Source organism: Artemia sp. Qi Xiang Cuo, chromosome 3 (assembly GCF_049724085.1).
Source record: "Artemia sp. Qi Xiang Cuo chromosome 3, ASM4972408v1, whole genome shotgun sequence".
Taxonomy (NCBI): Eukaryota; Metazoa; Arthropoda; class Branchiopoda; order Anostraca; family Artemiidae; genus Artemia; species Artemia sp. Qi Xiang Cuo.
In genome coordinates, this window is record NC_142796.1 from 32,645,479 (window position 1) to 32,672,224 (window position 26,746).

The 26,746-nt window shown below is 36.8% G+C and overlaps 1 protein-coding gene across 2 annotated transcripts in view; it reads left to right on the forward strand.

Moving 5' to 3' along the window:
* Drat (Death resistor Adh domain containing target) overlaps positions 1-26,746 on the forward strand; it is an 84,153-nt gene that overhangs the window by 21,699 nt on the left and 35,708 nt on the right. For both annotated transcript variants that reach the window (XM_089085746.1, XM_089085747.1), the window contains exons 2-3: positions 2,265-2,403; positions 25,224-25,437. In XM_089085746.1, the coding sequence (XP_088941872.1) occupies positions 2,265-2,403; positions 25,224-25,437 (353 nt within the window). The remainder of the gene's footprint in view (positions 1-2,264; positions 2,404-25,223; positions 25,438-26,746) is intronic.

Consider the following 26,746-nt stretch of genomic DNA (forward strand, 5'->3'; position numbering starts at 1 on the left):
TGTACACATATATAACCCAAATTATATATTTCCCATATATTATGTCACTTCTCTTTGTGTTGTCTCGCGCTAAGCTGAAAAAAACTAACGAAGAAACAGGTTTGTCCTCGAGTTTTACAAAGCGTAAACTTGAGTGAGTGGTGCATAACACACAAGTACCAAAATTCCTTCCCCCTAAGGAAATAAAAAAAATAAAACTCAAATAAAATTCTCAAATTTGGAAAGCCTTATTTTCCACGGGGGGAGGATATTTTCCGCGGGGTAAACGCCGGCCACTGGAAAACATAGTCTCAGTCACCCTCGGGCAAGACCATATCCAGTGGGGTTAGGGGTTTTGACCCCCCCCCCGAAATATTCGTCCGGCTCGTTAAAATGTAACAAAAATGAACATCAAAAATTTTTTGAAGCACCCCCCCCCCCCCGACAAAATAGCCTGGATACGGCCCTGCCTTTGGGTCTCCCCAAAGTCGATTCCAATGGCTTCAATTTAGTTCAGTAGTGTGCAGTTTCTCTTCACAGTATTGCGACTGCAATGCTGACGGATGCACCAAATCACTAACTTTTAAGGTAAACAGACATTGCCGTATAGGCCGAAGATCTTCACCGTGTGATTTATCGTGCAGTTTTCCTTTAATCGAGCTGTTTGCAAGGGCGTATCCAGGACTTTTGTTCGAGGATTGGGTCGCAAAAAAAGTTTTTAAAAACGCATCCAACAATTTTTTAATGCATTTTTGTTACGTTTTTTTTTTTATCTGTTAGCCAGTTAGCCAGTAGGCCTACACACTCGAGAATTTTGATCTATAAAATCAGGCATTAACCAGTTTAAGTACTGTTCTAAAATTTGGGAAATATGCGTCGAGGAAAGCGAAGCACAGATAGCCATTACCCGGTAATTGCCTATGTGACGCTGTATGACAAGGGGTTTCTCACTCCGGGAACTATACTTAAACTTTAGTTTTTTTGGGAATAGGGGAAAAAAGGTACCTATGTTAGATTATGTTAGGTTAGACAAGGTTATGTATTTAATGCATGCTATGCTTCCCATTCCCCCCCCCCCGAAATTGCAAATATATAGCCGACATTTGTTTCTAAATTATACATTTTTATCGTATTTTGCTTTATTTAAAATAGCATTAGCCAAACTTCACTTATCGCGTGTTTCCCGGATTTTAGAACAGTACCTCAGTTTATTGCTGTTTGTATACAGAGACAATTAGCTTCAGCTCAGTGGAAAACTACATTGAAGCTATATTTTAATAAATATTTAGTTAGTATTTTGCTTAGGTTAGGTTACATTTTGCATGCAGCCCCACTATTCTTACCCCCCCCCCCCTCATAGTGTGCAATTATACAGCCCAAATTATATATATTCTATCTATCTCTCAAGCGTCTCACTTGTTTCAACCCCTTACCTGTAGATCTAAATTCTCGAGTGTGTACTGGCTAACAGATAAGTAACCTTTTTTGGAGGGGGAAGGGTAAAACCCGGTAAGCCTCCCTCCCCCTGGATACAGCTTTGTTCGTTTGTTTGCTGTTTTGTTTGAGCATTATCTCTTGGTTTTTAAAACCAAATAGTGCGAATTTGACAAACAAAATGTCAGTATATTTTGTAGGAATATAATTAAGTTATCCAAACAGTTTTATAATGTATCCAGTACTTATGTATTATACCACCAACACTCAAGTTTACGCTGTGTAAAATTAGAGAACAAACCGATTAGCTTACGGTTACGGCTTACGCTCAGTGGGAAACAAGTGGTGGGTGAAAGAATACATTGGAACTGTATAATTTGGGCTATATATTGGCATATTAGGGGGGATGGGGTTTAGGTTATGTTAGGTTACCCCCCCCCCCGTCCTAATGTGCAATATAAAGCCCAAATTTGTTTCTAAAGTATTATATTTTCATCATGTTTTGGTATTTTTCATTAGGATTAACCTAACTTCACTTCTTGACTGTTGGCGGTATAATATATAAGTACCGTGTATCCTAATGCAATCACTAATGTTTAAAATAGCATGGATTCTATTGCAATTAGTATGTTTTTTCAGCTTATTTGTTCGTTTGCGCAACCACGTGGTTTTAATTAATGCTTGCCTACGTCCAGTGAATCCAAAGATCATATATTTTTTTCACCAAACCTGTTTATATATCTGTTTCTTATCATAGATCACTTTTAGTTGAAAAACTTGGCTTAAGGTAGTAACAATAGTCTTCAGGTGTTGACTATAATGAAGCCTCAATTAAGCTTTGATCTTTCTAGAGAATCAAGATCTCGAAATGCATCAGGACAACTTCAATGTAAGCAGATTAGTATTGAAAGCCCAGCGACGGCTAAGGAATGTGTTTTTAGTTTCGATGTGGACGTTCCGGATGTCCCCGAAAAAGGGGCTCGTGTTAAGGTTTGTACTTTTTTTTTTATTTACACAATCAGAGGACGTATAGAACCGCATAATCCCACTTTGGCTCATGACCCCTCTTCACGTGAAATAAATTTCCATGAAATAAACCTTTAGGAGTTCTGCTATTTATGACAATATCTGTGGCATGCTCTTAGGCAGAACGCTACCTCTTTTTGTAATATTCCTTCTCAGCCCATCCACAGGTCTGATAATACTTAAGTACATTAATAAATTAAATTGTGAGATGACTGTTTAGTTATGCTAACGATTTTCCTGCATGCATGGTTAGATGTTGGATTCGATAAAAGCGCACGGTACTTTTGTCGGTAAAGTTCTACCAAATCATATTATTGAGTTAGGACTAAAGTGAATACACCATTCGATGCCTTTTTTTATGCTGATTACGAATATAATAATCATTTCTATCGGAAATGAATTTCAGCCCCCCCCCCTATATAGGCACAGTCCGGGTTAGGTTAGGTATATATAGGGGGGGGGGGCTGAAATTGATTTCCGAATGAAATGATTATTATATTCGTAATCAGCATAAAAAAAGGCATCGAATGGTGTATTCACTTTATTCTTAACTCAATAATATGATTTGGTAGAACTTTACCCTTTTTTCTTATAGCAACCACACTAAAGATCTTGTATCGCGAACATGGGATAATAACCGGTTTTCATGGTCTTTATACCAGAGAATATTAGCTTCGGCTTCATGGGAAACTGCATTGTAGCTATATGTTAATTAAATATTTAGTTGATATTTTGGTTAGGTTAGGTTAGTTTAGGTTTATTGTCTTGCCGGAATACCGCGCACGAGTATTCTCATCACCGAACCAAATAGACAGTGCATGATCATGCGATGAGAGCAAAAAATGAGGCAAATAACCTGTCACAAGGACCGCTTGACATTTTTAGAAGAATTATCTTTAAATTTTCTCGTATAGTTTCCATCTCGTAACACATAAATTATGATTTCATCAGTAATCCTGCATAAGGACTATTTTTGAGAATGAAATACCTTGTTAACAAAAGACTGGTACCGTTGAAGTCACCATTCACTACTTTTTACAAATATAAAGGTTACTACCGGAAAAATTGCAGCCATCCCTCTTAATGGGGCTAGATATAGAACCAGGGCTATACATAAAACTAGGTAAGTATGCACCAGGATTCCTCTTGTGGAGAAACCACTAAAATAACAAAAGGGTAATACCATTTCACTCCCCATCAACACGCATTCCGAATACAATTGCCGCTACAGTCGCGAGCCCTCATAATGAGGCCAGGTATAGCGTTGAATAATATATTTATCCACTGTTTTACAATGCTGCAACAAATAACCCCTTGAAAATGACAGCGGATGGAAATTAAAAGTGCAACACCTTGTGGTGTTGTCAAACACCGTTTACCGGAGATTTCCAGTCCCCTCCCCCATTTTAAAAACCAGAGAAAATCATATTTTAGCCTGTATATCATTGTCTCTTTTAGTTTTTTTTTTCTCCGGCGCTACTTGGTTTATGTAACATCGTAGAAATTTGCTTAAGGGCTCATTTGAAGTCTAATTTTCATATCTACGTGCTTTTTATATATTCATTTTGATGACGCCCATCGTAATTTCACAAAAACTATTATTTTTGGTGCTTTTTAAAAAAGAATGAAAAAAGAGGACTAAGGTAGAAGTAACAATGAAAATCTCATTATAAGAAACGAGTGTTAAATGGGGGATAGAATGGTCCTTCTGGTACTTGTATGATATACCCCTACCTAATATTCTTCTAATATGTTTCTCTGGCGCTCAATCCTAATGAAATATACCAAAGTAAGATAAAATTATAGTAGGCCTACTTTAGAAACAAATTTGGGTAGTAAATTTGCACATTAGGGGGGGGTAAAGTATAGCGGGTCTGCATGCCTTATGTGTTAGGTACAATTATTCTGCATATTATGAAGTAAAAATTGCTTTCTAACTTCGCACTGTCCAAATACTTTACCCCCCTAATGTGCAAATATATAGCCCAAATTATGTATTTTCCGTCCAATCTATCACTTCTCTTTGTCTTGTCTCACGCTAAGCTGAAAGAAACGGTACTTGTGCATTATACCCACTGTTTTATATACTGCTAGTTTGGTTAATGCTAATGAAATAAAATAGGATGAATATAAAATAGTTTAGAAACAAATCTGGGCTATATATTTCCACATTAGGGGGGGGGTAAAAAACAGATAAAAATACATGGAAAAACATGGATTCGTCTATTTCGACTGTGCGATCAACTCCTCGAATTTTTCCACAGTTTTTCTGTTGCACAGATGAAACGCACACTCCATGGAGATAGTTATTCCAATCGACTACTGTATGTCGACTAATTCCAAGTTCTTCTTCACAAATGGCAATAGACGACCATTCTTTGGTCCAGAAATACATGAAACGAACTGCAGTAAGAAATGGTATTCTACTATTAGCAAACCCAGGGTTGCCAAAACCTTTTGGGACAAAAGTGTCCAAATCAGCCAATAATGGACACTTTAAGTGTCCCTCTAGAAAATTAGCCAATATACACGGTTGCCACTATGAATTTTCTAAACCTGCGAAAAAAGTGCCAAAAAAACCTGTGAAATTTATTCTTCTTTGTTGTTCTACCTCACGGTCTATTACCTGAATGAGTTCTGCAGGTATTTTAAGTTTTGGTATTGACGCCACCAATAAATCAAGTGTAGTGCTATTTCAATTTGAAGAAAAGGCATAAAAAAATCGTCATGAGAATGTCAACAGACCAAAATTTTATATCGATTATCGATACCGCTACCTATCTTAGTCGAAAAGTAAGGAACCAATCATAGAGATTCATTTTCACTTTGGCATTTTTTCATAAGTTATGCGAAAAAGATGCAAGTCGTTGATCTTTAGTAGCTATTAAGGATCTTTGGGTGCGACAAGGTCCACCCAAAAGCAACAAAATGTTTCTTTTGACCTCCATGGTTTTAAAGTTAAACAAAAGACGTTGATCTCCTTAACCACTCAGTGAACTGGTTGGTCAATTGGTTAAAATCGTTTAACAACTCCTCTATCTTGCCGTTTTCAGAACATTTAGAAGTAGCCCTGAGCAAAAATTACGTTTTCGAGAACTAAAAAAGTGAGAAGACAAGACCGATTGAAATAAATTCGCTTGAGTTGTACTCGATAGAAACTGGCGACTAGCATTTGACAAAAAATCACAGCTGAAAGTATAGAATGTAAAACAGAAACATTGGCTAGCGGCTATGAATAAAATTGAGCCGCGCAACACAGCTTTTCTGCAAAACTCCTTTCTTTCTATGACAGCAGTGTAAAAATAGCTGTATGCACATGGCTACACGCCACAGGGATTTACGCGGAATGTGCCAGGAGGGAATGGCCATTCACTTTTTCTTTCCAGCCTTCTCAGCGGCCTTGGTGACTTTGCCACCAGCAGTAGGTTGGTCCTTGAGGTTGACTGACATGATGACAAACGTCAACCGTAAGATAGAAGATAAAGATTGATTCGATAGTTCTATTATACCCCATTGGTTAAGACTTTAGGTCCTATTCCTATTCGGTTGATAAATGGTGTTCGCGCAGGGCGCAAAAACATCTAAGAAAAATCTCCAAGCCGTTACCAAAGCTTAAAAGTAAAGTACAAATTAAAAGCAGTCAAAAAAAAAGAAGAAAATAAATACATTTGGTTTTGATTTGGAAAAATGTCCAAAAAGTGTCCTTTTTTTCAAAAAGCTGCCTTTTTTTTACCCAATAGTGTCGCTCAGAGTGAAAAAGTGTCCAAAAGCCACTAAAAGTGTCCATTTGGCATCCCAGAGCAAACCACGTATTGACACGCAAACCGACCATTATGTTACATTTTTATGGTCGGGTATCTCTCCCGCATCTGTCCCGGTAACTGCCGCGTCTCATTTGACATATATATAAAAGAGCGGGTATAATGCACAAGTACCAAAGAAGCTAATGAAAAAAACTGTTTCTTTAATGCGTAATGAATAAACAACTTGAACGGTAGTGGGTTTGTCATACAAGTACTGCCTTCTCTTTTGTTGTTACTGTGTTTCCTTCACAAGACGAATTTCGCAACCAAAAACTGAAAGAAAGCATATGGCATACGTTAAGCTTCATAATGTTAATAAAAATGCTAATAGAAAATGCTAACCAACTTTCCAGAAAAAAACAACTACAGTTCCTTTGTATAAACACATTTTGGCCAATCAATCTAGTTGTACAATTTAAACTTATGCAAGCGGTTTGTATTTTCGAGTTTTGGTCCAGTTTCTGAAAATTCTCGTTCTGGCGCCAATTTATGTAGAATAATGGTGCAAAAGATCACCAATTTGTGTGTTACGCGAATGAGAGTTGTGGACTACGTTCACCAACCTGTAGAGGAGGTTAAATATTCAACCTCCAGTTTATAGATTTTGTTGGGCATCCTTTCAATGTAGTGGCGTGAGTAGTGATACGACTTTGTAAGCTATACAATACGTTTCCCAAGACAGACAGCAGTTAACAAACATTGTTCTTCATCCAGTATTTTCCTGCGTACCAAAAAACAGAAAACATTCTGAAAAGCTTACGTGCCAAGACTTTATTTTGTGTTTCAAATCTATGCAGTAACTATCATTTTTTGAATATTCATCATACATATAGCCAATCAAAGAAATTTACCAAGTCGACGCAGGCACCAAAACATCTTTATTGGAATAGTTTTGGGGTCTCATTAGTAGTTTATAATGTACATAAAATGTTTTATATTACGTTGCCTAGGCCAGGGCCGTATCCAGGATTTTTTTTTACGTTTTTACGAGTCGGAAAAACATTTGCGGGATCAAACCCCTTAACCCCCCTCTCCCTGGATACAGCCTTGGCCTAGGCACTTAAGTAGGAAATTCTACCCCTCCCCCCTTGAAATCTGGATGTTTTTATGAAATTCTCCCAATTTATTTCTTTGAACACCCCCCCCCAGTCCTGGAAATTCTTGCCTCCGCCTCTGGTTTTTTTCTTTTCTTTTTTTATAAAAAGAATATAATAGGGCTAAAAATAAAGAAAAACTTTCATTTTTACATGGTTAATTCCACAACCACATTATAATCCCAGTTGTCGATACAATCATGGTTGCAGCGGTAGCTGCAACCTAGCAAAGAGTGAACCACAGCCCATAGTAACCAAAAGTTAAAAAACGTGTTTTGGAAAAAAAAAAACTGCCTAATGAAAAAAAAATTGATTCAGGAATGGTAACTATTAATTCAGTTCGTCTTTAAAGTAAAAGTTTTTTGCGAAAAGAAATTCATGGCGATTTAAAAAAAAAGCCTGAGACCCCTCGAAAATGGCGTCTGATCAAAATGAAAAGTGTGCCATTGAAATCAGAAAGGTGGAAAACCTTGGACAGGGAATCTCCCTCCTTAAACAATAAAGAAAATTGTTTTTTGAATCGGTAGCACTGATCTGTCTCTCGTTTATTTTTTCCTGGCCTAGCGGATTACCAGAACGTCATAGAGATGCTTAATAGCTCATTCAAAAGCTTTTTCTTATATCTACGTGTTTTGCGTAAATTCCGCCTTCTGCAAGTGCCATATGGCACTAAAATGGCACTTTGTGCCATCTCTCAAGTGGTGGCGCTAGCAGGCTATCAGAACATCCTAGACATATTTTTATAGCTCATATAAAAGATATTGCTCATATTTACTTTCTTCCTATAAATTCCACCATCTGCAAGTTCCAAATGGCACTAAAAAAGGCACTCTTGGTGCCTTTCTCAAGTGGAAAAGCTGAGGCTATTGGGCTAACAGAACTTATAACAGTTATGTTTAATGACTCATTTGAAAGCTATTGCTTATATAAACGTGTTTTTTTTTTTTTCAATTCTACCATTCGTAACTGCGATATAGCACTGAAAATAATACTTGGTGCCGCTTCTTATGTGGAAAAGTTCTGAAGTACAAAACCGGTACTATTGTGATAGTTATGTTCCAGAACCCTTAACTGGAGGTTTACAAGAACCCCTCCCGTACACACCCCCTCCCAACCCCCATAGTAAGTTTAATAAATCGTCTGCTCACCAGTAAGCTAATAAAACATTAGGAGGCTACCACACCATCGTAGATAGATGTTTAATGGCTCAATTACATGCCATTGCTTACATTTACTAGGTTTGTACAAATTCCACCGTCTATTAGATTTCAATGTTAACTAGTTTCTTGGGAGAATTTGCAATGAACTTTTTGTGATGGTTGAAGCATTAGCTGCAACCTAGTAAAGAGCGAACCACTTCCCATAGTAACTAGAAGTTAAAAAATGTTAAAACGGTCTTTTTTCCATTTTTTTTTCCAGGCCTAGCGGGTTACTAAAACATCATAGAGAGATGCTTAAGAGCTCATTTAAAAGCTGTTTCTCATATGTGCCTAGTTTATATAAATTGTGCCATCTGCAAGTGCAATATGGCACGAAAAAGGGCACTTTTTATGCCATTTTTGAAGGGGTGGGGCTAGCGGGCACGTACATCGTAGATAGATTTTTCATAGCTCATATAAAAAAATATGGCTGATATTTACGTTCTTCCTATAAATTCCACCATCTGCAAGTTTCAAAAGGTACTAAAAACGGCACTTTTAGTGCCTTGTCTCAAGTGGAAAATCTGGGTCTATTGGGCTACCAGAGCTTCTTAGAGTGATGTTTAATGGCTCATTTGAAAACTTTTGCTTATATCAACGTGCTTTTTATCAATTCTACCATTCGTAAGTGAAAAAGCTTTATAGAATAGTTTATTGTTGTCTGGCTAAATACTCACTTTTGACTCCCAAATCAATATTCCTGTTTTTTATACTTGACTTTTGTGTTTTCAGTAAAGCACTAGTTTTCTATAATCCTAGAAACATAGGGAAATACAATTATTTAGTTTATTTGTTTTATTGATATATATATATATATATATATATATATATATATATATATATATATATATATATATATATTAGATAGGCTGTGAAGTAATAATTTTTGTCCGTTTTAAGTTTCAACTTCGCTCTTTACTTCCCTTTTTTTTTTTTATTAATAAGAGTTAGGCACGGTTATGGTGCAATTATGTACCCTTTTCATAATTTCTCGAGCTGAGCGTTGTTCAATTTTGGATCATAAAAATTGTGATTAACCAATAATCAGAGTTAAGTTTCAAGGCCTAATTTTTGATGAAATAGGAAAGATGGAAGCTTGAAAGAGTAGTAAAGACTGCATTAAAGCTTCCTTCATTTCTTATTTGCAAAATGTTTTTAGCCTTGGTGGGTGCAGTCTGACACAAAGTTAAAAGGGGTTTCGAGGTTTGATTGATTTAACCATCAAATTGATTTTGTGCTCTCCTTGATCAGTTATAAGTACCAGGGAGCCGAGCTTCACTCGGTGTAGTGCAATTCAGACAAAACTGTGTTCAGTATATCCCCCCCCCCCACATAATATAAATGCGCATCTAATGCTTATCTAAATTACGCAATAGCATAATTATCGCATGTTTCTTTAGTTTTAATTCATGGGGTGGCACAGTTGCTTCGGAGTTGAACAGGTAAGCAGTAAAGCACTGTAAAGTATGGACGAAAAAAAAAAAAAAAATCAATCTTCCCATGAGAAAAAAAACGGTATTTATATATTATACCAAACATTCTCAGCAAGTGAAGTTAGGTTAATCATAATGAAATTAACCAAAACATGATGTAAATGTTATACTTTAGTTTATATAATAATATAAGTTGGGCTATATATTTGCACATTAGGGGGGTCGGGGTAAAGTAACCTAACCTTACCCCACTTCCCCCCCCCGTAATATGAAAATATATAGCCCAAATTACACAAGTCCAATGCATTTTGTCACCCGTCATTTTTCTTTGTGGCTGTGAAACCGGTTTTCTCAGATCTTGCATTCAGCAAACTTCTTGACTGTGTTTGGTATAATACATAAGTACCAAAAAAAACTTCCTGTGTATTTTTTTTAAAGTAATAGTACAAAGAGGAAGATATTTTTCCAAATCTAGGGCTTAGTTCTTCCCCTCCATTTGGCATTCCTGGCAAGCGCAAAGACTAGAAGATCTTAATAGATGCTCTTATATGTCTTATATACCAAAATAATAATTTTGGGAATAATTGTTTACTGTCTTCTTGGCCTCGTTTCTCAATTAATTAAAAAAAAAATTTCCTAAAAATAAGTCTTTACAATAAAAGTAAAGACCATTTTAAACTTGAGATAATTAGATAAAAATAACTATTAAAATCAAAACTCAAAACGACCAGAAATTACTATTAAAGAATAAATGAAACCCAAAACTAACAGAAATTAAAGAAACAATCATAGCAAAAAAACATACAATAAGTAATAATTTAAATGAATAAATAAATCTGAAAGCGAGCAATGCTTAGATTGAATATGAAAATCAAGCATAAAACGAAAACAAATGTTTTGCTATTAAAGTATAAATGAAACTTAAAACGAACAGAAATTAAATATACAATAAGTGCGAACAAACATGCAATATATACTAATGTAAATGAATAAATAAATGTTAAAACGAGTGAAACTTAAAAAGAATATGGAAATCCAGTTTGGATCAAATAAAAATAACTACAAACAAGAGTTTGGGTATCGCCTCACTGCAGAAGCCAAAAACCTACTGCGTCATTGGCGCTTTACTGAAAACAATTCTTTGAAATGTTTTCACTTTTGTAACTTTAAGAAATCAAAAATTAATTAAGATTTTAGGGAATAAATATCAGCATATGTATATTAAATTGACAATACACATTTTTTTTTCAGTAAACTCATTTGAATTTTTTTTTCAGTAAAGTACAAATTATATTCTGGTTTTTAGAAAGTATAGGGGTTTTGAACCCTACTCACAATAATGTATGCTCGTTTTGAGTTTGACTCTAATATTTATTTTAATTTTTGTTCGTTTTGGGTTTCATTTATTTATTGATACTGATTTGGGGTAGTTGTATGCTTGGTAAATTATATGATAGTCCGGACGCCAGGTGTTGAAAATGTGAATCATACCACGACGGAATGGGGCTGCTATGAGAATTAGCCTACCCTCCACCCTCTAAATTGACCATGCGGATTCAAAAATACCAATGGCACTTGCTTGCGAGTGGTGGAACACTCCGAAACTTGACATTTTATTATATTTTGGTGTTTCATGCAAGAAAATGCATGTTCCACAAAGTTTGAGGTGCAGTTTTTCGCTAAAATAGAAATGCCTCGAAGCCATAGAATGTTTTCATAACAAACTAACACGATTAGTTAGAAAAAATGGCAGAGTTAAAAAAAAATGGCAAAACTATATGAGTCTTGAACAGTCTTGGAAAGTATAAACAAAATCAAATTGAATATTAGATATATGAAGATATTAATTGTTGAAAGATCCATCAGTTAAAGATTTTTTTTCACTGTAATTTTTATTTTCATTTTCAATGCTGTAAGAACTGGAAAATAGTTAATTTGTAATATACGAGCAATTCGTTTTCAGTGAAGCACCAATGACGCAGAAGGATTTAGGTTTTGACAGTTAAAGAAGGGGACAGTATCCAAATTTTGTTGTAGTGAAACTATATTTGTCTTGACCAATCTTGAAAAGAACTAACAAATTAAACTGAATATTTGATGCATAATGATATTAATTGCTAAAAGCTCATCAGTTCAAAATTTTACTGTAATTTTAATATTTATTTTCAATATGAAGTACAAAAGAAAACATTTTTAATATAATTCGTTTTCAGTAAAGCGCCAATGACGCAGTAGGTTATAGGCTTCTGCAGTGAGGCCATACCCAAACTCTTGTTTGTAGTTATTTTTATTCGATTCAAACTTGATTTGCATATTCTTTTTAAGTTTCACTCGTTTTAAGATTTATTTATCCATTTACATTAATATATATTGTATGTTTGTCCGCATTGATTGTATATTTAATTTCTGTTCGTTTTAAGTTTCATTTATACTTTAATAGCAAAACATTTGTTTTCGTTTTAAGCTTGATTTTCATATTCAATATAAGCACTAGTCGCTTAAAGATCTATTTATTCATTTATATTATTACTCTTTGTATGTTTTTTGCTATGATTGTTTATTTAATTTCTGTTCGTTTTGGGTTTCATTTATTCTTTAATAGTAATTTCTGGTCGTTTTGAGTTTGAATTTTAACAGGTTAACGGATTAACTGAGCTTAAGTTTAAAATGGCCTTTACTTTTCTTTGAAAAACTTATTTTTCCGAAAGTTTTTTTTAATTAATTTTTGTTCGTTTTTGATTGCAAAAAGTTTCAAGTTTTTATGGCATGGAGGAGGGGGGGTACTTATTCTTCACTTTAAAAAACAGATCTAGAACTTTCAATTTAAATCGAATGAGGCTTTTTTCAAAGTCTACGATTACCTCTTTGATAAAAACTTTATATATGAAGAATGGACAGCTTGCATAACTTGTGAACAGCGATTGACAACAATGAATGGATTGAAAAAATAGCTCCAATAAGGGGGTTTAGACCATTTCACTTGCTGACACAAAGGGATCACGACTGTTTGGAATTGACCTTAATAGGATTTTGTGTGCCAAAGCGATTTTGCATCTATCACAGAGTATGAATTTTAACCTTAAAGTTTGATTAAAGATTTCCTATGTGTTCTTCCCATACAAAACCCCTTCCCATAAGTTATAAACCCCCCTTAATAAGTTATGCCCCAGGGCATAACTTAAAACGCCTACCGCCGGGCCCTGGTGGGATGTGTCGACACTGGAGTTTTTTGTTATCAGAACTTTGAACTATTTTAACAAAATGTCTATCTCAAAATTTTTATCTGATGCATTTATGGCTTGGAGGAGGGGGGGGGGCTAGTTACCCTCCAATCTCTTTTGACCCTTAAAAAGTGAATAAAAACTTTCAATGTTCAGTCAAATGAGACCTCTCTAAAGTTTATACGAACATCCAATCCATGAGAAAGAATGAGAAGAATTCGGAGAATCCTTAAATTACAACCCTTGCCCTGAGGGCTGTGGGGGAGTTGTCATCCTCAAAGACCTAATTTCCAGAACTTAAAACTACGTTTAATTAAATGACTGTCTCAAAATTTTGATTGGATGAGTTTGGGGAAATGATGGGCGTCGGAGGAAGGGGGCTAGTTGCACTCCAATCCCTTTTTATTTATATAACCGGCACTAGCCCCTCAATATGCATTAGATACAGCCTGTTTTGTAGTTTTATGACAGCACCTTCTAAAAGAACCTTATATGCCCCCAAGGCATAACTTCAAATCCTTACCCTGAGGCTTGTGGGCGAGTGTCCTCCTCAAAAATATATTCTCTATCTGGGAATCAACTACGCTGAACAAAATTTTGATTGTATGTGTTTGGGGAAATGATCGGCGTGGGGGGGGAGGGGGCTAGTGACACTCCAATCACTTTCGACTATTAAAAAGGGCACTAGCCCTTTAATTTCCAATCGAATGAGCCTGTTTTAAAGTTTCTATGACAACGCCTATAAAAACCTTATATGCCCCCAGGGCATATCTTAAAACCCTTGCCCTGAGGGTTGTGGGGGAGTGTCCTCCTCAAAATATATTTTCTATCTGGAAATCAACTACGCTGAAAAAGATAGCCATCTCGAAATTTTTATTCGATGTGTTTGAGGAAATGATCGGGATCGGGGAGGGGGGGGGGCTAGTTGCACACCCAACACTTTAAACTATTCAAAAGAGCACAATCCCATTAGTTTCCAAACTAATTAGCCAGTTTTGAAGTTTCTACGAGAACGCCTTCTATAAAAACCTTATCACTTTCGACTATTAAAAAGGGTACTAGCTCTTTAATTTTCAATCGAATGAGCCTGTTGTGAAGTTTCTACGACAACGCCTTCTATAAAAACCTTATATGCCCCCAGGGCATAACTTAAAACCCTTGCCCTGAAGGTTGTGGGGGAGTATCCTCCTCAAAATATATTTTCTATCTGGAAATCAACAAATTATGACAACGCCTTCTATAAAAACCTTATATGCCCCCAGGGCATAACTTAAAACCCTTGCTCTGAGGGTTTTGGGGGAGTTTCCTCCTCAAAAATATATTTTCTATCTGGAAATCAACTACGCTGAACAAAATGGCTATATCAAAATTTTGATTGGAATGTTTTTGGAGGAATGATGGGCGTGGGGGGGGCTAGTTGCCCTCCAATCATTTTTGACTATTAAAAAGGGCACTATCCCTTTAATTTCTAATCGAATGAGCCTGTTTTGAAGTTTCTATGACAACACCTTCTATAAAAACCTTATATGCCCCCAGGGCATAACTTTAAACCCTTGCCCTGAAGGTTGTGGGGGAGTATCCTCCTCAAAACATATTTTCTATATGGAAATCAACTACGCTAAACAAAATTGCTCTCTCAAAATTTTGATTGGAGGTGTTTGGGGGACTGATGGGGGTGGGGGGGGGAGTTGCCCTCCAGTCATTTTTGACTATTAAAAAGGGCACTAGCCCTTTAATTTCCAATCAAATGAGCCTGTTTTGAATTTCCTACAACAACGCCTTCTATAAAAACCTTATATGCCCCCAGGGCATAATTTAAAACCCTTGCCGTGAGGGTTGTGGGGGAGTGTCCTCCTCAAAAATATATTTCCTATCTTGAAATCAACTACACTAATCAAAATGAATATGTGAAAATGTTGATTGGATTTGTTTGGGGAAATGATGGGCGTGGGGGGGGGGAGGTGGGCGAGTTACACTCCAATCACTTTCGACTATTATAAAGGGCACTAGCTCTTTAATTTCCAATCGAATGAGCCTGTTTTGAAGTTTCTACTACAACACCTTCTATAAAAACATTATATGCCCCCAGGGCATAACTTAAAACCCTTGCCTTGAAGGATGTGGGGGAGTATCCTCCTCAAAAATAATTTTCTATCTAGAAATCAACTACGCTGAACAAAATGGCTATCTCAAAATTTTGATTGGATGTGTTTGGGAGAATGATGGGCGTGGGGGGGGGTTAGTTGCCCTCCAATCATTTTCGACTATTAAAAATGGCACTATCCCTTTAATTTCCAATCGATTGAGCCAGTTTTGAAGTTTGTATGACAACGCCGTCTATAAAAACCTTATACGCCCCTAGTGCATAGCTTAAAACCCTTGCCCTGAGGGTTTTGGGGGAGTGTCCTCCTCAAAAACATATTTTCTATCTGGAAATCAACTACGCTGAACAAAATGGCTATCTCAAAATTTTGATTGGATATTTTTGGAAAAATGATGGGAGTGGGGGGGGGGGGCTAGTTGCCCTCCAATCATTTTTGACTATTAAAAAGGGAACTAGCTCTTTAATTTCCAATCGATTGACCCTGTTTTGAAGTTTCTAAGACAACGCCTTCTATAAAAACCTTATATGCCCCCAGGGCATAACTTAAACCCCTTGCTCTGATGTTTGTGGGGGAGTTTCCTCCTCAAAATATATTTTCTATCTGGAAATCAACTACGCTGAACAAAATAGCTATCTCAAAATTTTGATTGGATGTGTTTGGGGGAATAATGAGAGTGGGGGGGGGAGTTGCCCTCCAGTCATTTTTTACTATTAAAAAGGGCACTAACCCTTTAATTTCCAATCGAATGAGCCTGTTTTGAATTTCCTACGACAACGCCTTCTATAAAAACCTTATATGCCCCCAGGGCATAACTTAAAACCCTTGCCCTAAGGGTTGTGGGGGAGTGTCCTCCTCAAAAATATATTTTCTATTAGGAAATCAACTACGCTGAACAAAATGGCTATCTCAAAATTTTGATTGGATGCGTTTGGAGGAATGATGGGCATGGGGGGGCTAGTTGCCCTCCAATCACTTTCGAATATTAAAAAGGGTACTAGCTCTTTAATTTCCAATCGAATGAGCCTGTTTTGAAGTTTCTACGACAACGCCTTCTATAAAAAACCTTATATGCCCCCAGGGCATAACTTAAAACCCTTGCCCGGAGGGTTGTGGGGGAGTATCCTCCTCAAAAATAATTTTCTATCTGGAAATCAACTACGCTGAACAAAATGGCTATCTCAAAATTTTGATTGGATGTGTTTGGGGGAATTATGTGCGTGGGGGGGGGCTAGTTGCCCTCCAATCATTTTCGACTATTAAAAAGGGCACTAGAACTCTAGATTTCCAATCGAATGAGCCTGTTTTGATGTTTCTACGACAGCGCCTTCTATAAAAAACCTTACATGCCCACAGGGCATAACTTAAAACCCTTGCCCTGAGGGTTATGGGGGAGTGTCCTCCTCAAACATATATTTTCTATCTGGAAATCAATTACGCTGAACAAAATGACTATCTTAGAATTTTGATTGGATGTGTTTGGGGAAATGATGGGCGTCGGGGGGAGGGCTAGTTTCACTCTAATCACTTTAAACTATTAAAAAGGGCACTAGCCCTTTAATTTCCAATCGAATGAGCCTGTTTTGAAGTTTCTACGAGAACGCCTTCTATAAAAAACCTTATATGTCCCCAGGGCATAACTTAAAACCCTTGCCCTGAGGGCTGTGGGGGAGTGTCCTCCTCAAAAATATATTTTCTATCTGGAAATCAACTACGCCGAACAAAATGGCTATATCAAAATTTTGATTGGAATATTTTTGGAGGAATGATGGGCGTGGGGGGGGCTAGTTGCCCTCCAATCATTTTTGACTATTAAAAAGGGCACTATCCCTGTAATTTCCAATCGAATGAGCCTGTTTTGAAGTTTCTATGACAACGCCTTCTATAAAAACCTTATATGCCCCCAGGGCATAACTTAAAACCCTTGCTCTGAGGTTTTCAGTGGAGTGTCCTCCTCAAAAATATATTTCCTATCTGGAAATCAACTACGTTGAATTGCTATCTGAAAATTTTGATTGGATATGTTTGGGGAAATGATGGGCGTGGGGGGGGGGCTAGTTACACTCCAAACACTTTCGACTATTAAAAAGGTCACTAGCTCTTTAATTTACAATAGAATGATCCTGTTTTGAAGTTTCTACGACAACGCCTTCTATAAAAACCTTATATGCCCCCAGGGCATAACTTTAAACCCTTGCCCTGAATGTTGTGGGGGAGTATCCTCCTCAAAACATATTTTCTATCTGGAAATCAACTACGCTAAACAAAATTGCTATCTCAAAATTTTGATTGGATGTGTTTGGGGGAATGATGAGAGTGGGGGGGGAGTTGCCCTCCAGTCATTTTTGACTATTAAAAAGGACACTAGCCCTTTAATTTCCAATCGAATGAGCCTGTTTTGAATTTCCTACAACAACGCCTTCTATAAAAACCTTATATGCCCCCAGGGCATAATTTAAAACCCTTGCCCTGAGGGTTGTGGGGGAGTGTCCTCCTCAAAAGTATATTGTCTATCTGGAAATCAACACTACTGAGCAAAATAGCTATCAGAAAATTTTTGTTGGAGATGTTTGGGGACAGGCGGAGCGGGGGGGGGGGAGGTGAGCTAGTTACTCTCCAATCACTTTCGACAATTAAAAAGGTCACTAGCTCTTTAATTTACAATCCAATTAGCCTGTTTTGAAGTTTCTACGACAACGCCTTCTATAAAAAACCTTATATGCCCCCAGGGCATAACTTAAAACCCTTGCCCTGAGGGTTGTGGGGGAGTGTCCTCCTCAAAAATAATTTTATATTTGGAAATCAACTACGCTGAACATACCGGCTATCTCAAAATTTTGATTGGATGTGTTGGGGGGAATTATGGGGGTGGGGGGGGGGCTAGTTGCCCTCCAATCATTTTCGACTATTAAAAAGGGCACTAGAACTCTCGATTTCCAATCGAATGAGCCTGTTTTGAAGTTTCTACGACAACACCTTCTTTAAAAACCTTATATGCCCCCAGGGCATAGCTTAAAACCCTGGCCCTGAGGATTTTGAGGGAGTCTCCTCCTCAAAAACATATGTTCTTTCGGGAAATCAACTCTGCTGAACAAAATGGATATCCAAAATTTTTTATGTGTTGTGTGTGGGGGAATGAGTGGCTTGGGGGGGGGCTATTTGCCCGCCAATCACTTTCGAATAGTAAAAAGGGCACTAGCTTTATGAATTTCCAATCAAATGAGCCTTTTTTGAAGTTTCTATGGCAATGCCTTCTATAAAAACCTTAGCTGCCACCAATATATAATTTACAACCCTTACCCGGAGGGTTTTTGGGGAGTGTCCTCCTAAAAATCATAATATCTATGAGGACATCAAACGCACCCAACAAAATGCTCTCTCAAAATTTTGAGGGGATATGTTTGCGGGAATAGTGGGCGTGGGGCGTGGGGGGGGGGGCTAGTTACACTCCAATCACTTTCGATTATTAAAAAGGGCACTAGCCCTTTAATTTCCAATCGATTGAGGCTGTTTTGAAGTTTCTACGACAACGCCTTCTATAAAAACCTAATATGCCCCCAGAGCATAACTTAAAACCCTGGGCGTGGGGGGGGGCTAGTTGCCCTCCAATGATTTTCGACTATTAAAAAGGGCACTAGAACTCTCGATTTTCAATCGAATGAGTCCTCTTTGAAGTTTCTACGACGACCCCTTCCATATGAAGTGCCTCTGGAAAAAAAAAAAAAATAATAATAAATAATAAAACATTGGAGCCGTATGGCCTTTAGTATAGACAACTCTACAGCGTTGCCTCTGATAACGAAAGATCAGAAACCTGATTGTTAATGTGGCCTTGTTTTCGGTTTGAATTATTATAGGACTTTATATCTACTCGCCTAAAGTTTCAATATGGCTCTACTTTTCTTTGAACCAGGTCGGAAAGTTTTCTCTTCCCAGGTGATTGCTTCCAATTCTTTGAGTTCTTTATTCATTAACGCTAAATCCTTTTGCCGCTCCTGGCCCATATTTGATCTGAACTTTCCAACTAATTGACGTAAGTGTTGACCCCCCCCCCCCACAGCACCAAAGAAGTGACGACAGCTGTGAAGTAGTTGAAAAATGGACGTACATCTGGAGTCGATGGGATCAAGACAGAGATGCTGAAGACATCCCTTCGAGCCTGCATAACTGTTTGGACTGCTCTCCTATGTGTCTTCTAACGAAAAAGTCCCAAAAGATTGGACCAGGGGCATAGTGCTCAAACTCTTCAAGAAGGGCGATGCGCTAATCTGTGGTAACTGAAGGGGCATCAACTTAACATCTGTGCTTAGTAAAATAGAACGCCTAAGAACAGCCCTAGACTTACCCCAGGGAAGAGCAACACAGCGTTCGACATGGTTTGGTCTTTGTATGATCTTGTTTTCATTCTTACACATCCATTTTCAGGACAGGGCCCTCAAATACACCTGGGTTACCAACAATAAAGACTAAAAAATTACATAAGCACCATCATCCCATGCAGTTTTTATTATATAGAATATTGATCAAACCTGAAAACCCGTCGAATATCATAAATGGACACTGACAGAAAAAAAGGAAAGCAACAAAAGGTAAATAAAAAGAAAGGCAATCCTATGAACAATAGTAATAAAGAAAACATGAAGAAACAAACAGAAAACCTATACAACCAGACTTGCGTAATTGGGTACTGTTCTATTAGCTGGAAAACACACGAGACAGCCACTTGAGAAACGCAAAGATCAAATAGGCATTACCCGGTCTGACGCTGAATAAACAAGGGGTTTCTCAGACCGGGAACTATATTTAAACTTCAGTTTTTTGGTGCTTAGGTGGGAAATAGGTACCTAGGTTAGGTTACGTATTTAATATATGCTATGCTATACCCCTCCCCCCTAATGTGCAAATATATAGTGATAGTGATATATTTAATTAACAAAAAGTTTAAATACAAAAATCAATATGATTCACACAAAACCAAACGGTTGACGTGGGGTGAAACAGGTAAAAAAAAAAAAAATAATACCTACATATAACGTCATTTAAATTCACTATAATAAGAAAGAAAGAAAAAAGAGAGAAAAGAAAAGAAAGAAAAAAAATAAATAAAGAATAATAATAATAGTACAGGGACAGCAACTACATACCATATTCATGTTGTGGGGTCGCACTCACAAACCAACAAGCAATTACAACTTAATTTAAATTAAATCAAATCAAGTCACCTCCAAAAGAAACAAAACTAGAATTCATACTTACTTAATAATTTTTCTTTCAATTTCCTTTAAAACCACTAATATTTTCTAGTTTCTTCATATCATTATCCAAATTTATTCCATAAATTTATACCCTTTATAATAAAAGAAAACGTCGACCTGGCAGACAATATAGGTGGAGTATAATAATCATTTTACCCCTAGTATTTTGGTTATGTATATTCCATCGGCTGTAAAACCAACCGTTAAAGCACTCCGGCAGCTGCTTCATATTATATCTATACATAAACACTAATATATAAAAATTATGAAGACCCGCCGCTGGCAATATCCTAAAATCCCTATAGACCTTTCTCGAACCGATTCTCTTTCTGATTTTCCAGATAATCCTCTAATAGACTTGTTATGGATAATTCGTACAGGATTAAAAATTGAAGAAAATGTACCCAAGCATACAGAAGAACAATACAAAATATAGGGATTGATTAACGAAAAATAGAGAAGCCTAAGTATACTAGTTGGAAACATATATTTAAGTTTAAGAATCATCCCCAAATTACGCGATAAAATCCAGGATGGAGTTTCAATGCGGGATCGAAAACTGAGAGTCTCATGTATAATAATGTCAAGATAATTTCCTGCCTTTTGACGAGAAATCATATCGTCTGCATATGCTATATGCTGTATCCATGGATAACAGTTCTATGTCCTCGAAAATATAAAAAAATTACTCTTAGAGGGGTTCACCTTTAGCTGATTCACTCTCAACCATCTTGAAACCTCATTTAGTGATTCTCGTACACTTTCTAGGAGCAATCTCTCTGACTTTGTGATCACCACTAAAGAAGTATCATCAGCAAACATAGGCACTGTAGCCGCGCTATCCTTTTTGACAATCTCACTCATTCTTGTTCCCAGTTTACTTAAAGACTTTGGAAGGTCATTCACAAAAATCAAAAATAACAAGGGTCCAAGTACCGAACCCTGTGGAACTCCACACTCAATACAACTTTCATTAGAACCCATATTACCAGTTTGAATATATTATTTCCTACAAGACAAAAAAGGAGGTAAAACGGAAGATCTGGACCCTTAATACCATAAGTTTCACACTTCATTAACAGAATATCATGACTGACCGTAGCAAAAGCCTTTACAATATCTACAAATACAGTTGACACTTTATATCCATTATCTAACGCCATATTAATAATGCTAGTCAAATATATATTTGCTTGCTCAGTGGTGCGATCTTGACGGAATCCAAATTGTGTAGGAGTAAATATTCTCTGGTCTTCCAGATATTGATAAATTCTGACCGAAAAGCATTTTTCTAGTATCATAAACATAACGGGTAAAATCGATATTGGTCTATAATTTTCACCATCGCCAGTATTCCCTCCTTTATGTATTGGTATAACTTTTGCTGATTTAAAACAACTCGGAAACACTCCCTCTTTTAGACACTGATTAATTAATGAAACAAAATTTTGAGCAATCACATCCCAAAGTATTTTTATTACTCTAATTGAAACAATATCAGAGCCAGAAGCGGTAGCTTTCATACCATAAACAATGTTTCGAACTTCAGATTCTTGAACTTCAGATTCTTGAACTGGGAGTAGATTTAAAGAGATTTCCATATCCTTATGAAGGTAATTTTGAAAAGCCTGGTCGCCTGGTTTGCTTATAATCGACTCTTTCACTCTCCATCCAACTGTCGAAAAATGGTTAGCAAATTCTTCACAAATTTCCTCTGGATTTTTAAGACTGGTTCCAGCCAAAATTTGTTTCTAAACTATTATATTTTCATTCATTGGTGAAATGGTGGAAGTCAGTTAATTTTACCATTATCACGACTCAGGGATCGAGTTGGAATTTCCGAGAAAATAGTTGAAGAGCCCAGGGAATGGGGAAAAAAAAAAATGTAAACAAAGGCATTCGATTCTGGTGATCAAAAGATTTTAAATTATCACGGAGTACCTGATAAACTACTTAAAATGATAATTGCACTTTATAAAGATAATGGATGCAGAAAATGGGAATGCGCGTTTCTTCAATATAATGTCTGGTGTCAAACAGGGACGTGTACTATCCTCATTCCTGTTTGTTATTGTTATGGACTACATTCTAAAGTAGTCTTCAGACTCTGGAGTGAAGATTTGCAGCCGACCGATCTCTGACTTGGACTTCGCTGACGACGTTGTTCTTCTCGAAGAAGTAAAACAGCGGCTGAAGCTGCTACTTGACTCCATCGAGGGAATGGCCGAAAAAGTAGGGCTCACAGTGAATATCAGTAACACAAAGAACATGGCTACATCTGATTATCCGCTGACACTGAAACGCAAAGATAAAGTAATTGAACAGGTCAATGAAGTTAAGTACCCTAGAAAAGTACCTTGGAAGTTTGATTGATTATTATCGTGAAATAGCCAAGGAAATCAAGAGAAGGATTGTGCAAGCTGCATCGGTTTTTGATAAGCCGAAACGAATATTGCACAGTTGGAAATGCTCTGCACTTGAAGCTCCGAGTCGTCATTCATGAATAGCAATTGAATTTCCGTTCTCCTCTGTGCAAGTGAATGTTGGAAATTAAAATGCCCAACTGTAGAAACCCGTCCTAGCCTCTAGCCTATGAAGACACGCGCATTAAAAGAACACTGAACATATCGCGGCTAGGTAATTAGGCAATCCCAAAATTATGCAAAAACTCATAATTTTATAATATACACGCATTATTAATAAATATATTTTAACGAATATATTTCACACATTTTGCAAGCAGACCCGTTATACTTTACCTTATTTCTTAAAATATTTTTACACTCGTGTCTTGTTTCAATCAAATGATTATTGAACCACCCGAGGACAAAAGTATTCGGCGATTGAATTTCAAGCGATTCTTAGAAGTATACTCATGCCAAAATGTAGCCTGCTTAAACACACTCAGATCGTAGCTTCTTCGCTTTATGTTGTATAGAAATCAACTTTGGCTATCGAGCCGCTCACTTGTTATCCTTTCACAAATTCATCACAAGTTCATCTTCACAAAGTATATACAGGAAGTGATTTTTAAAGTACTTGCTTAAGGTAGCATGGGCATAGACCTTGGGAGGAAGGAGGAGACCAGTTTTTAATTCACATTCTTTACTGGGTTTCAACTATTGCTGCAACCATGATTTTAGTACTGAATTCTAGAAAGTTACCCCATTTCTTGAAAAATATAACGAAATAAGTATGAAAGAATCTTTTTCAGTCTCCCACTCCACCCAAAAGCCATAAACCCATGTAAGATAATAACATTTTCAAAAATTACTGAAGAATGGTCTATACTCCTTTCTTTTTGTACAATTTTGTTTCATATGCATGGTAACAACGACCGTATTGTTTGTATTTACGAATGAAAAAAAAAACCGGTTTAAATTACGTCTTGCGGTTTAAAACAATTTCTTGGCAGAGTAGTATTGGAAAGAGGACTTCAGTCACGTACGCTGGAACCATTAACGCCTTGTCATTATTCTTGGCTTACTACATAAAAATAAGGCTTCGCAAAATTTGCTCTATTTTAATCCATGGTATAAGTTTCGTATAGCGTTGAATCTTAATTTAGTCTTTGTGAACGAAGGACGGTGATGCGAACTATAACGATGTATATTTAATACTTGTTTTAATTATTATCATCGTTTCGTAATTCTTGTCTTACTAAATAGGTGCATACACCAATAACCTTGTCACTTAATAAAAACATGTCAGAGAACTCCATAAGGTGTGTTTTGGGGGTATTTTTAGGATTTGTGTCATTTTGCGCTAAAAAATGAATTCAAGAGGGTGGTTTGGATTGCCATCTAATTTCCACCGACCACAGTCGCTGATACTATCGACGCAAACTGTTACATTCGGCTGCTGTTGAAATTGAACAATAGTGGAAAAATGTTACCAGACGTCTGGTTTAAAGATGCGCCGAAATAAATGCGAAAATGCGCCGAAAGCTCAATTATTTGTCGAATGAACGATTTTCCCTTCAAAAAATGTGCGGCTTTGAGAACTTTCAAAGCGCAACCGCCTGAAAAAAAAATGCCGAAGTGGCACAAATGCACCCCATCTGGCCACTCTGTACTAGAACACTTCATCAACGAAGTTCTCGTATATGCGTGCGTGGTCGCGTTAGCTTGGGGAGCAACGAACACCCGAAATTTGCGAATTGGTCCGGACTTTTGCGCACAAGGTTTCCTCGTGTACGGTGGAAGCTTTGACTCAAGACTGAATGTAGCCCAGGAGGCAGGAGCCACAGATTCGTGTACACTTATCAGACCGATGGGCTAGACGTATTTTTTGTAGCTCTCTACAAGCAAATCTAATAATTTTGAACATAGAAAAAGGGGTAACGCTCACTGGTGGGGTTGTTATTCTTTCAGTCACTCTTCCAAATTGTCTAGGCTACTTGTAGTTAGGGGCTGGTGTGTTTCTAGGGCTTTTTTCGTTGAGTTGGTCCGATATTAAAAAAAGATTCGAAGGTTTGAATATGTGCATTGTCATTTAGTAAAGCATTTTTTATCCCAAAAGTTATTTTGGTCGAGATTTTAGATTCATTTCGGGAAGACATAATTGTCTCCAACTCTCTGAGAATATTCGAAGTGATGCTAGTGTAGATGATAATTATAGTTCAGGTACAGCAGTATAAATTTCTATCAACCTTTTTTGAACGCATATTTCTCCCAGGTGATGTATGTTGGAGCTTGTTACAGACTTCAGAGGTCAAATTCAGTTACGAGCACTGGTTCTGGCTCTGGTGGAAGTTTGTGTGAGCGTGAAAGGATGAATTCGTTTGGATCCTCATCATGTATCCGTGACCGTGTTAGCTCTTTCTCTTCCTCATCATGCCTTCGTGAGCGCGTTGGATCTTTTGGAGCCGCTGGTCTGGAACCCATCCCAGGTAAGATTGTGTACTTTTTCTTTTTTTTCCTTTCTTCTTGAAAACAAGAAGCTTCAATTGCCATTGATAGACCCACCTTCTATTATGGTTGCATATAGGCTACTCTGTTACATTAAATAGATTTTTTGTTTTTTTTTGCTTTTTTTTCATGGATTGACCATCTTTGCTTAAAAAAATTTAGTTTCAGTTGAGTAATTATGGAATACCTGTATTTTAAGGATAGCAAAAAACTCGGCAAATATGTGCCATTAATGTTATTGGTAACGAAATTTCGTTATCAAGGGGCCTTCTTCAATGTAATTGTTTGTTAATATATTCATTTTGTCGTGTAGTAGCTCTTGAACCATTGTGTGGGGCCACCGCGAGCCAAGACTGGGCCACGCTTTCACCTCATTTGGAATCTAGCAATAATACAATAATATAAAGGATTTGATGTATTTATTTCAAAATATATTTGTCCTTTACTGCATGGTTATTTCATTAAAAAAAAAAAAAAAAAAAAAAAAAAAAAAAAAAAAAAAGAAATGCCGCCTGTGGTCTCAGATTGATACTGGTGCATTATACCTAACACACGATAGAAGTCCTAATGAAATAAAATAATATAGAATGAATATATAATGTTTAGAAACAAATTTGAGCTATATATTTGCACATTAGGGGGGTGGGGGGTAAAGCATAGCATATATTAAATACGTAACCTAATTTAACCATGGTACCGTCCCCCCCCCCTATACTTCCAAAAAACAGTTGAAATATTGTAAATTCAATGAGAAACCAGGCTTTGCGATCAATTTAGATAGCAAATACCCGTGTTAAGGGTTTCCTTGGACAGTATATAGCGCTGTGTTAGGTATAATGTACCAGTACCCTAGATTTTAAAGCAGCTTAGTAGGTTTGTTCCTTTCATGTATTTAAACAACCTTGTAATATTTTTACATAGTTTAAAAAAAAAAAATTTTGCAGCCATTGTCTTTTCTCTTATCATGCAAAACAAATGCTGAAGTTCTTTCTTTGGAGATAATTTGGATCTTTCGCATTTACGGAATAATTTTAATTAAAATAAAGGTTCTTTTATAATTAATTTTCTTCAAAACTAACCAGCGCCTGTGAGATGGTTAAACTTTCAGACTGTATTCCCAACGAGAAAAGATAAACCAATAAAACACTTTTTTTGCCATTTTGCAGACATCAGAGGGTCGTTCATGTACCCCTTCTCCCTGCTATTCATCATTTGAATACAAATATCTTGTATGTGGATCTAAAAGAGTAACATACAATCGGGCGAGTAGGCGGGCCTTGGCGAGTAGAC